Below are 13,463 nucleotides of genomic sequence, written 5' to 3'. Positions count from 1 at the left end.
ACTGGAAACACTCTTCTCAGATCTATACATGGCTGGATTCTTGTCTTCATTCAAGTTGAAGCCCAAATGCCAGAGAAACCTTCCCCACAAAAATCTAAACTACTCAACCCCCCCCTTCCCTCCCCCATTACCTGGTTTTAAAATTTCACAGCACTTATCACTATCTGAAATCATCTTGTTCATTTTATTGTCCTACTTACTGTCTTTCTCCCTAGACTGTAAACTCTGTTGAGAGCAAGGATGACGTTAGTCTCTTTGGATAGACTCCTGTCCCGAGTATCTAACACAGTAAGTAATAGCTCAATAAATATTGTGAATGAAATTATACTGTTTTACTTGGTTTGCTTAATTTAAATAGATTAGGTTAGTGAAGAAAACATAGCATCCCACTAACGACTCTGAAAGTTAAACCCCAAGCGTTTTATGGATATTAGGAACTTTAAAAGTGGAGGAGCAAAATAAAGATAGTTAAACAAATGTGTCGCAACAAACTTCAAACAAAAAAATTTAAGAATCAATTTGCTATCAGTGAGGCATTCCGCTGATAACCCAAACAGCGCAGGAACCCCTTCCAAATCCAGACGAAGAAGCGGGAGGGAAGAGGAGTAAAGGAGCCCCGGGCCTGGGACGCTGAGAGGTAGCCCAGTGGGGAGAACGGTGGCCTCTGGATCAGAGGACAGACTCACTTTTCCAGACCGCTCCCAACTCCACTACCCACGTAAAGGGAATGTGCTCACTCCAGGGAACCCGAGATGACCCTCTTCCCCTGCCCCTGCCACACTCCACTAGCTCTGTCCCGGGCCTTTTCAGATGCATTCCCGCAACCTGGTCCCAGACATGCAGAAGGCAGCGGCCCGCATCTCACCCAGTCCTCGAGGCGCCCAGCGTGGTGACCGCCGAGGCCGCAGCGACCGCATCCCCAGGCAAGCGCGTGTGAAGGAGCGGGGCCGCCATCGGGCCGCGCTAACGCGACGACTGCGCCTCGCGCCGGAAGTCCTGTCCCTTCCAGCTACCGCCTCTGTCCCGGAAGTCGCGCCTACAAGCAGCGACCTTCAGCCAATCAGGGCCGACACGTGGGCAGAGCATAGTGATCTCGGCGGGCTAGAGCGCCGCCAAAGCTTTCTCTTTCCAGCCATCAGGCGCTTCCTACGCGGACGACTTTCTCCGCGTAGCGAGACTGGGCCCGCTAAGGGCGGTCTCCACTGCAGCGAAGATGGGAAGGGCCTCCTCTCTCCAGCCCGAGGATCCCAAAGAAAGGGTGCAAATACCCAGGAGGTGCTAAGTTCCCCCGAGTACTAATTTTTTGCAGTCAAAACCACCCGCAGTCAAACTGAAGAAATTGAATCCCTGTGATTAACCGAAATCCTCACGGAGGAAAGAGGATTCGAACTTGGCCGCGTGACCCAAAAACCTGAGCTCCACACCTACTGCACTATCCTCTCAGACACCCAAGATAATTCGATCCTCATGGAAACAGGTTCACCGAAGTGACCTACCCAAAATCCTCAGGGCTGTAGTGATGCTGGGATGAAAGAGGAGACAGTTTCCAAGAGGCGTCACCCCATTAAATTAAATTTCCAAAGGAGGAACAGGACTCGGCCAGACCAGCAAAGCAGCAAAGGGTATTCCAGGCATAAGGAACAGCAGAGGCCAAGGCTTGGGGGCTGCGAGGGATGCAGAGAAAGAGGAGGGACCATCCCTCCCCTCAGGTTTTTTTTTTTTTTTTTTTTCTATTAAAGATGACCGGTTAGGGGATCTTAACCCTTGACTTGGCGTTGTCAGCACCACGCTCTCCCAAGTGAGCCACGGGTGGCCCTCCCTCAGTTTCTAAGAGGGGAAAATGTTGCAACTTTTGGAAACTGTATAGAGCTATCAAAAATGCATAAAACCAGGTATGGCAACTTGCTAAATATAAAGTGTCAAGTTCTATTTTGCAACAGTGTGAAATCAGTAAACTTTCTGCTGTATCCATTTGGTCCTCACTGCTATAGAGTTCCTGGGAAATGCTGGGCAAAAATCATCATTGTCCCACGAGCAGAGAAAATAATTGCACCCTCGCTCATAAAGATACTTCAGGATAGCTGTTTAAATGGGACGCTTTTCCTCTCCACCCCTAGAACAAAACAAAAGCAAAAACCCGGCCACAGTTCATCGCAGTACAAGTGTAACCATACTGTCAAGCAATCTGACAATTACTTTATTCTTTCATTAAAAAAAAGTCTAACATGTACGAAAGAATATGTTAATGTAAGTTATAAAACATAAAACCAACACCTGTGACTGTGCCACTCAATTTAAGAAACAGGACATTAACCTGTATGTGCTATTGAAGCTTCCTGTGTGCTCCTGCCAGATCCCACCTTTTCCCTCCTTTCCTCTCAAAAGTGATAACTATCCTGATTTTTTTTAAAAAATCATTTTAACTTTTATGTAATTACCGTATATATTCCTAAACAATATACTACTTTTGCTTGTCTTTGAATTTTATAAAATTATTTCCATGTTGCATTATATTGCTGCTTGTTTTCAATCAACATTATGCTTCTAAAATCCATCTCTGTTGTATGTAGTTGTGGTTCATTTTCTTTGCCATGTAGCTTTCCATTATATGACTATATATAATTTATTCATTTTTCTATCACATTTAAATGGTTTCCTTTCTTTTCTCCACCCCTCCACTATTATGTAAATTGATGCTATGAATATTCTTGCAGGGTGTTCTGATGCATATGTGCTAGCATTTTTCTAGGTTTGGAGGGGTACACAAGACACCGCCAAAAAGCTTTACAAAGTGGCTCTGCCAATATACACTCACAGCAATATCTTCTTAAGCTTGAGTACAGCTTATTTTCCCAAAGCACGGCTAAGAGTAGCCTGCCATGTTTAAAAATTTAAATGGAACCCTGAGCATAATACAAGAATCAAAATTAAAACTAAATAGCATAATTCACTGTTCGAGGCCTGGCCCGTGGCTCATTTGGGAGAGTGTGGTGCTGATAACACCAAGGCCACAGGTTCGGATCCTATATAGGGATGGCCGGTTAGCTCACTAGCTGAGTGTGGTGTTGACAACACCAAGCCAAGGGTTGAGATCCCCTTACCGGTCATCTTTATATAGGAAGAAAAATAATAATAATAATAATAATTCATTGTTCGAGTTCTTAGGTCATGTCCGTTTTCGGGGGAGCCTCTCTACTCAGTCACCCTGTTTATCAGGCCAACTTATCTTGCGAGGATGAAAGTCTCCTTTACCCAGTCTTCCCCTCCCCAGAGTTCCATCTTCCTTTGTCTCCAGCCCTGATCAAAAAAAATAAAGACCTTCCCTGTCAAAATGAATAACAACAAAAAAAGCAAACAAGCATTAACATGCTACCTGCAAAGGCACAACCTTGCCCACAATGTAGCTGTTCTTTTACATCACTGTACATTACATTGTCTATAACTGTTCTGAGCTTCTTCCTTCCAGAATGAATTTTTGCTTTATTTTTATATACCCAGAAGACCCATTAACTGGTTTTTCAAAAAAGCAGTCCTCCCTTAGAGGTGAATTTTACAACCATCCCTAGAGTAGTTCTGTTGGTTAAAGCTTCTTGGCTTGCTAGTAACAGAAACTTAACTCAAGCTAGCTTAAGCTGTGTATCATTACATTCTGGTGTAAATTTTGATATTTGGTATGTGTCAGAATGGAGTTTTCTTTTCTTGTGCAGATGACTAAAAAGCATAGAGTTTTCTATGTTTATATGGTGCCATGAAGTATAACTCATATAAAATGGAGGAAGGGTATGTTATCACATTAAACGTGATTACTTTTTAAATGTTTTTATGTCTGAAACTGTTTCATTGGTTTTGCTGATAGAATTTCATCCTTTAGAGCCTGAATTCACATAGAGCAGGATTCAAATCCCAGCTTTGTCATTTACTCTCTTACTTTAGGCAACTGCTTCACTGTCTCAGAACTTTAGTTTCTTTATCTATAAAATGGGAGTAATTTATTTTTTTGAAGTATTTTAGAACTATTGTAAGGATTAGAATAGAACACATAAAGCACAAACCACAAAATATGTGAAGATGTGTAGGATACAATAGGTGAGTAGGTTCTTATTAAATGACTAGTATTTTCCCACTTAGTTTACTGTAAATATGAGATAGACTGGGATACTTGATGTAGCTGCAGTCAGATAAAACTGACCTGTGTGGGCCGAGCCCGTGGCGCACTCGGGAGAGTGCGGCGCTGGGAGCGCGGCGAGGAGCGCGGCAATGCTCCTGCCGCGGGTTCGGATCCTATACAGGAATGAATGGCCGGTGCACTCACTGGCTGAGTGCCGGTCACGAAAAAGGCAAAAAAAAAAAAAAAAAAAAAAAAAAAACTGACCTGTGAGGCAGACAGAGATATTGATATTGTCTTAGTCTGTTTGTATTGTTATAACAAAATACCTGAGACTGGGTAATTTATAAACAACAGAAATTTATTTCTCAAGTTCTAGAGACTGGGAAGTTCTAGATCAATCAAGGAGCCAGCAGGCTCACTGCCTGGTGAGGGCCTAGTGGCTGCCTCCAAGAAGGCACCCCGTTGCTGTGTTCTCTGGAGAGGACAAATGCTGTGTTCTCAAATGGCAGAAGGGACAGAAGGGCACAAAAGAGCCTAGCTAGTTCCCTCCAACCCTTTCACAAAGTCGCTAACTCCATTCATGGGGGCAGAGCTTCCTAAAGGCCCCACCAAAATACTATCACATTGGCAATTACATTTCAATATGAATTTTGGAGGACACATACAGCAGATAAATTGTAAAAAAGAAAAAATTTCATAAATTGCCCACTAATGGTAAAACTTCACATATTTTGCACTTCATTACTTCAAATACAGTTTTTTTCCCACAGGAAACAACTTTTATTTTTTTTAACTTTTTATTTTAAAAACTGCAACTGATGCCTGATTATTTAGGACTTGGTTATCTAGTTATGAACTATTTAGCCCCTTAATTTCCTGCCGTGCAATAGAAACAGGAAGAAATGACTTCTGTAGAGACTGAACCATCTTTGTGTTCCCTGCATACTACATACTAACCTAGCACTTAGTATTACTAAATAAAAAATAAAGCGATTTTAAAACTTTTTAGTAAGTCATTTTAAAAGTCTTGGGTAAGACCAAAGGCAAAAATGGGACCCTTTGAGCTCTCTTATTTTGTTTCACATTGTCACTATCCCTGGCCTTTTCACAATTGAGTTTTGACTATGGGAGAGAAATTAAATGCTTAGAATAGAGGTGAATAGAACCCACATTGATTCTTATTCAGACTAATGTCAAGTATGATCTTAATTACTAGAAGAATAAAACTAAGTTCAAAATACTTAAGTATATTTTATATGTCCCATGAAAGGAACAAAAGAAGAGATGATTCCAGACTTCAAGGATTTTCAAACTTGTAAAATCACATTTTAACTTGCCATATTAACAACTTTAAAAAAAACTTGAAAGGGGGGCAAAAGGAGAAGGTATGTGTAAAATCCTACCATTTACATTTTTTTTTTAAAGTACAAATCCATATATATTGGATTATGCATAACCTCTCTGGATGGATACACCATTCACAAATAATGATTGTTTCTGGGAAAGGAATATGGAGGATTGGGGGATCAGGAATAGGAGGAAAACTTACTTTTCACTGTATAGCCTTTAGTATTATTTCAATTTTTTTTTTTGAACCACATTCATGTACTACCTTTTTAAAAAGTTAAAATGTTCTGGTGGTAAGGGAAAAGTAAAATTATCCTTTCTGAGTTCAAATTCAAACCTCTAAAATGTTTTTTTTTTGGCAGTTGACCAGTACAGGGATGGAATCCTGGACCTTGGTGTTATCAGGACCATGCTATAACCAACTGAGCTAACCATCCAGCCTAAGATGATTTTTTGCGGGGGTGGGGGGCGGAATCTGGCTGGTAAGGGGATCCAAACCCTTGACCTTGGTGTTATCACACCATGCTAAGATGATTTTTTTTAAGGTGGCTATTTATAATACAGTGAAATGATAATTACACTGATTTGGTAGAAAGAAGACTCAAACTCGGTGCTGTCAAATTTTAGTCCAGCCTCTGCCACTAACTAGCTATGTGATCTTAGTCAGGTCACTTATGATTTTTGTTTTTTAGTTTGTTTTTTTAGGGTGGGAGGGACTGGATTACATAGGCTTTGGGCTTCTCAAAATCAACAGTCAATGATTAGCAGCTGACCAAGGTCCATATTTATTATTGCTTAAAAACATTCATTAGATTGAAAGCAACCAAAATGTACATCAATAGGAAACAAGTTATGATACATCCACTAGATAAAATACTACATGTTTATAAAAAAGAATAAGAAAGTTTTCTAACTCCCCAAGTGGAGAGCTCTCCCAGATATAGGTTAAGTGAAAAAAGCAAGGTGCTGCACAGTATGTAAAGAAACATTGGAATATGCAAACGCTTTGTGTGTATATATACATACACACATATACATACATATATATAAATGAATGATATATACAATAAACATACACTTATCTACACAATATATGTTCATCATATACACTACATATATGAATGAAAGGACTGACAAGAAACTAATAACATTTAACGGCTGTCGGTAGACCTGTGCTGAGAGACAGAAGTAGGGTTCTAGGGAGACTTCACTATGTGCCATTTTATGCTTGTGAATTCTGTAACATGAAAATATATTATTACCTAGTCAAAGAATTACATTTTTAAAATGTGCCTATCCTATAAAAAACATTTCTTTTAAAACTTGGAAAAAATAAAACAGAAAAGTTCAGTGTTTTTAAAATGCATAAACATCTATATCATTAAGAAGATTAAAGCAGTTTCTATTTTTCCTTTAAAGTGACCATTTTCTGCTTCTAGACATACTGTACCTAAGCTTCACTAATCCCAGTTCTTAACCACCTCTATTAACCCAAGATAAAATCCAGTCACACTAGTATTGACTAGACATTGCCAATAAAAGGTTTTTTATAGGTTCCTGCAAACACCCCCCTTCTGCAACCTCCACAATGTCCTTTGTTCTGTAGTACATTCAAGTTGATTCTTCTCTGTGCTCCTAACTTCAGTTCTAGAGTTATTAAAACAACTGTGCTTAGCCAGTACATTTTATATACATACATAGAAGCTCAACTGTTGCATACATATATTACTTGAAAAAAATTTATGTTATATGGCTTATAAATTTTGGGGGTGAATACACATAACAAAATTTACTATCTTACCATTATTTTTACTTTTTTATTGTAACATAGTTGACTGTACATATCTGTGGGGTAGAGAGTTGAGTATCAATACCTGTATGCAATATGTGATGTTCAAATCAGGACAGTTAGTATATTCAAAATATACAATGTAATCGTTTTTCATGGCCTTTTACCAACTCCTCCCTTACCCCACGCCCCTTTCCCATCTCTGCTAACCTCAGTTCTGTATCTTACCATTTTTAAGTGTAAGTAGTTTAAGTACACTCATATTGCTGTGCAACCATCACCGCCAGCTACCTCCAAAACGTTTTCATCTTGCAAAATTGAAAATTTATTCCCATTATACAACAACTCTCCATTTCCCCCTCCCCACAGCCCCTGGCAACTACCATTTTCCTTTGTCTCTTGAGTTTGATTACACTAGGCATCTCATATAAGTAGAATCATATAGCATTTGTCTTTTTGCAGCTGGATTATTTTATTTAGCATAACGTCCTTCCAATTGTTCTTTTTTGCAAGTATCTGCAATGCATAAAGTCTTCCAGCTTGAGTTATTAAAATTACAAATATAGAAATACTGAAGCACAGGACTGAGCAAGGGGAAGAAATATAAAAACAGCTAAAATTTTTGGAAGTTTCCACCCAAAGTATTGTACCAGTTAAAAACCCACTTTTGCCTATAATTGGAAATTTCAAAAGGAAACTATACCTATATCAGAGCATTCTTACACAAACAATCCACTAATATAAAGAATATAAGAGGAGGGCAGTCCCAAATACATTTTATTAGATTATCATTAAAGTATGCAATCAAATCAGCAGATATTTAAATCCTTGGGAAAATGGGAAACTCAGAAGTTGTGAGCATATACATATAAGTTGTAGCATATTATAATGTACTGATTGTGTTAACCCTTTCTGATAACTATTTCATACGAGGTCACAAAGTATTCTTAAATACAAGGAGGTGCTTTTTTTTTTTTTTTTTTTTTTTTTTTTCCTTTTTGGCAGCTGGCTGGTAAGGGGATCTGAACCCTTGACCTTGGTATGATCAGCACCACGCTCTAACCAAGTGAGCCAAAATGGGCAGCATCCTGGAGTTGTGCTTTTCAATGTTCATTTCTGTGGAAATTTTACTTACATACATGTTTCCCCAGCATATGTGAGACATTATTTTCCATTTGAAATGCTGGAATGTTTTCTCAAGAGAAGTCTATTTTAAAAACAAACTTATTTTAAAACAAAGTCCATTTGGAATAGCACAGTTTATTAAGGCAATAAATAACTTTATTACCTGAAACTGGAAAACTGTTCCCGACACTGAAACAGGTATACTTGACAGAGGCAGTCTAGTAAGTCTGCTGGTCTGAGATAGGTCAGGACTTCAGATGGAACTCAAACCTCAGATGGAGGTTTCCAAAGTGAGATTGAGATTAAGGTAAGTATTTGTGCTTTTAAAAAGTTCGCATTGCTGAGTTCTGGAAAGAAAAGGGCAATTTTTATTTGAGGTGATACTTATAAACATGTTATCTAGAGTGGAACAAGAAAATGGGAGGGTTGCAGATTCTCATTCTGTCTTTGCCAGTAAAGCTTCAAATAGAGAAGTAATCCATATGTTATTTGGAATATTACAACACAAGTTACACTTAACAGGCTTAATAACCTTACTTTGGAAGGAAAGCTTATAATATACACCTTATAACAGAGTGTACATAAACTATACATCTATTTCAGCTCCTCCATTTGTGTGACATTGGAAAAAATACTTAACTTCTCAATATCAAATCTATTTTTTTTTGGAACCACATTTTCCATAAAAAATCTATTCCTGAAGTGAAGATAATAATGGTGAATAACTAAATCTCTTAGTACCACTTGTAGTGTATTATAAACATCCAATAAATGTTAGCTATTATTATTAATAAATGCCCTATATGTGTATGTAATTCAAGGATGATACAAACTGCAGATACAGAGATGAATAAAACAAAGATAAGTAAAATTCTCATGATATAGTAGAGAAGATACCATTACTACATGAGAGGTAATGAATCACCTGGAGAGCAAAATAAGATTTTTTTTATTTTACCAAATATGCTTTGATCTTAGTAGGATTTTTTTTTTTTTTTAATTATCTAATGAACTATAGAGCAACTTTGTATTATTGCATTGCAGAGCAGGGTTTGTCAACCTCACACCATTGACATTTTGGGCTAGATAATTCTGCTGTCCTGTGCATTGTAAGATGTTCAGCAGCATCTCTGGCTTCTACCCATTACATGCCAGTAGCACTAGCCCCATGTTTTTATCCTGCTGTGAGCTATAATGGTGAGCCTAAAAGACCAAGCTGGGGCATCACTTTCCACCCCTACTCGCCCCCCTGCACTCCCAGTACCTGCCTTTCTCACCAGTGATCGGCCCAGGATGTGGGGATCACCACCTACACATTGGGGACTCTGCTGTTGGCAAATGCCAGGCACCTAAAAGTGGAATCTTAATCTGAGAGTCAGAGACTCAGCAAATCACCTCTTCTTAGGCTAGTAAACAACGTGAGGAGGCTGGGTATTCTGTCAGGAGAATGGTGGTCCCTGATTTGGGTGTCACTGTGGCATAGAGAGAAATAGACCATGTTGGCTGCCTGTCTGCATGGCCAAGTGCCAGTTGCTCTTGAATGACTCCAGGAGATGCAATTGGAATCAAAGGAACCATACAGCCTACTCCAGGCGAACAGGGGAGAGCAGGGTAGTTTTCTCTCTTGATATATAAGTAGCTTTTGGCCTGCAAAGTCTAAAATATTTACTATCTTGGCCTTTACAGAAAAAATCTGTGGACACCACTTTTAGATAAGTACTTATTTTACCAGCAACGTACAGATGTGTGTTATAACATTTGGTGTTTATTCTACATGTTGTCATCTATGTAGCAAAATATGTCATGTACAAGTAAATAAATAAATGCCTGAAAGTGTTTTCCAAGATGAATACTCATGGAGCCTATACTTTGGTTAGAAACTGTTGCTAACATCTAAGAGGTATGTTTTCAGCTTAGAACTAAACGAAAGAGACTTTAGCAATTAATAACTGGCCTATTGCCATTACTTTACAGCAGAAACCACAAGTAGAAATGGAAACTATGAACACAACTCTACCCTGCTTAAAAAGCCTTCAAAGTTTTCCAAGTGTTTGCAGGATTACTGATATTCCCTGGAAAGACCCTTCACTATCTAGTCCCATTTTACCTCCCTAACTTCACCTTCAGACACTCCATATTCCTCTTTCTCCAATCTCCAGGTCTCAAGCACCCTTGACTACAGCATCAAACCTTCCTTTCCCAAATGTCCCCCATGAGCCATGGACTGTTATGTGTCTGTGCCTTTTTGTTGATGTTTTCCCTTAGTGTGGAATGTTCTTTGCCATCTTCTTCACCCAATGAACACCTCCTTTACGATCCAACTCGAACATCCCTGCGCACACCTGTATTCTCAAAGCATTTTGAGTAGACTTGTATTATATCGCACTGTAGTAGTTATTCCTGTGTCTGTCTCCCTTGATAGATGGTGAGTAACTGGAGAGCAGGGGCACAGTATTTAGCTCTAAATCCCCAGTGCCTAATGTAATGCCTGTCACTTGCTAGAAATTCAATAAACTATTTGAAAGGCATGGTGTGGCTCCTGTCAAAATGGTAATTCTTCTACGGGCCGGCCCGTGGCTCACTTGGGAGAGCATGGTGCTGACAACACCAAGTCAAGGGTTAAAATCCCCTTACCAGTCATCTTTAGAAAAAAAAAAGGTAATTCTTCCACTTAGGTCTGCTAAGGAGCCTTTCCCTCCTCCTTTGTTGTATAAAATTATCTCCTCTTTAGAGCTATTCCTTTGATTTAGAGAACAAAGATTTTAAAGCTTTCTGATGTCAAGGTCTGCATCCTTTCATCTTTATTTATGTTTACCTTATTCCTGGCACTTAGTACGCGTTCAATTACACAAATTAATTGAAAGAATAGACTTAAGGGAAAAAATAATGATCTCCTGCAGTAACAATAAGTCCTTTCCTTCTGGAATTACGGTTTGTTGGTGTTTTGCTCTTTTTTGTCTTTTCCTTTTAAATACTTGTAGATATAAACATTAATCACTAAATTTATTTCATGTCAGGATCCAAGTGTTCAAATTGTACAAAACCAAAAGAGCCAAAATGCTTTGCCCCTACAGATTATCTATAGAATACACACAAGTGTATACATCTAGAGAGAGAATGCATACATGTTCTCTTAAAGGAGAGTTGGAGAAAACTGTAAGGAAATAGTTTGACTTCCACCAAATATTCAGTTGTTTCCCTCACTGAAAACAAAACCAACCAATATAAAATAAGCAGAACATCCTCTTGCATAGTATGTTTGAAGAGTTTAAACCACAAGGAGCTTAATACATTGCTCTGCCCCACATCCTAGAGCAGTTAACTTTTAGAACAGGATTGGAGAAAGACCAGGAACTTGACATTCAGCAATGTATACCATCATTATGGCTTAACCCACAGAAAAGCAGGGTCACCAATTCTGATCACATGACCCTTTCTAATTGACAAGACATTGGGGAGTTAAGTGGAATTGGTCCTCAACAGCCATATCCATATTCATTAAACAGCTTAGCACAAAGGTTTAGTAGAAAGCTCACAATAGTACAAATAGCCAAATGTTTTCCAAACTTCAGAATCATTCAAGTTTCATCTGTACAATTAATTTTTACCTTTAAATTGACTCACATAAAATGGTTTTTACTTTAAAAATGTATTTTAAAAAGCAACTATCACTACTGTAAACAGAAAACCAGTATCACTTGGCATAAGTAGAAATTATCCATTGAAATAGGCTTATGAACACAAATGTTAGTAAATTCTAGCTGGGTGCAGCTGTTAACCCAAACTAAAGACATTCTCCCTGATAAAATCAAAAGGACTGAAAAAGAATTGTTTTGAAAAGGGACTAACTTTCTCACCCTAGGACTCAATAGCACTTAATGCTGGGTCTCTGTACCACCTGAAATCATCTTGTTTCAGAAACCTTACAGAGCCCCAAATCCCCAACCCAGTGCACCAGACCTAATACTCCCCCAAAGAATGCAATACCACTCACTCTCTCTCTACTAAGCCTAAATGAAAAGAACGGACTTCAGTTTCTGGAGAGTAGGCAAATCCTTAACAGCACTCACCCACTCAGAACATTAGGTTTAAAAAACCAGTGTTCAAAATAGCTAATCCCTGGACAAGGCCACTTTGCTTTCACTAACTTTATTTTTTTGGACAGGGGTAAAGCGGGGGTAGTGTTAGGAAGCCACCAGAACATATGCCTGGAAACAATTAAGGGCTAATGTAAGTGACTCTTCCTCCAAAGGTTTTACTTGGCAGAGGCCTGAGCAGCCACCCAAAACAGACAAGGTCTGGTCCCTACTAGAGAGAGTGAATTTTCTTCACTGCCATTGAGGCTGGAGTGCTCTCAGAGGAAACAGACTGCTGGGCCTCAGTGGCTGCAACAGCCTCGGGGACAGGTGATACATTGTCAGGTAGCTCCTGAGATAGTTCCTGGCTGGGTAGTGGCGATGTCTCAAAAGCCTGAGCAACTGGCTGGCTAGGAGTCTGCAGGACATGTAAAGATTGACTTAGAAAAATCTCCTGGACTAAAGAGGTGCTCTGGGCGGCCTGCTGGGTTGGAAGCAGGTCCTGGAGGTCCTGCACGGCATGAGAGACCTGCGGGTCTAGAGGGACCTGGGTGGCCAGAGTCTGGGTTCCAGAAGCCAGAACAGGTGGTGGCTGAGTTTGAGGGGCCCCAGGAAGATTCTGGAGCTGGCTCCGTGAGGCCAGAGGGACCTGGATGTGGTTCTTTGAAGCCACAAGCACCAAAGGATGGCTTTCGGAGGCCACAGGGACCTGGGGGTGGCTCTCAGAGGTCATGGGGACTGCAAGCTGGGTCGTGGAGGCAAGGGTAACTGGAGGCTGGCTTGTAGAGGCCACGGAAATGACAGGCTGGCTCCTAGAAGTAAAAATGGCTAGAGGCTGACTAGTACAGACCGAGGGGACTACAGGCAGGCTCTCAGAGGCCAGGACAGCAGAAGGCAGAGGCTTGTCCAGAGGAGAAGGAGGGAACCCAGGCAGCACCAGATGGGCCCATCGTCGTTGACCAACCCAGGAGGGGCCAGCCTCAGGGTCTGAGGAGCCAACTGCCTCCGAACTTTTGTC

At 40.0% G+C, this 13,463-nt stretch overlaps 1 protein-coding gene across 2 annotated transcripts in view; it reads right to left on the bottom strand.

Moving 5' to 3' along the window:
• The window catches only part of RRN3 (RRN3 homolog, RNA polymerase I transcription factor), a 30,990-nt gene extending 30,010 nt beyond the window's left edge, over positions 1-980 (bottom strand). For both annotated transcript variants that reach the window (XM_063099221.1, XM_063099222.1), the window contains exon 1: positions 866-980. In XM_063099221.1, the coding sequence (XP_062955291.1) occupies positions 866-954 (89 nt within the window). In that variant the 5' untranslated portion in view covers positions 955-980. The remainder of the gene's footprint in view (positions 1-865) is intronic.
• Between the last annotated feature and the right edge of the window lie 12,483 nt (positions 981-13,463).

Source organism: Cynocephalus volans, chromosome 6 (assembly GCF_027409185.1).
Source record: "Cynocephalus volans isolate mCynVol1 chromosome 6, mCynVol1.pri, whole genome shotgun sequence".
In the NCBI taxonomy this organism is placed as follows: Eukaryota; Metazoa; Chordata; class Mammalia; order Dermoptera; family Cynocephalidae; genus Cynocephalus; species Cynocephalus volans.
The sequence above is the reverse complement of the archived record's forward strand: the minus strand, read 5'-3'. Positions and strand labels throughout refer to the sequence as shown.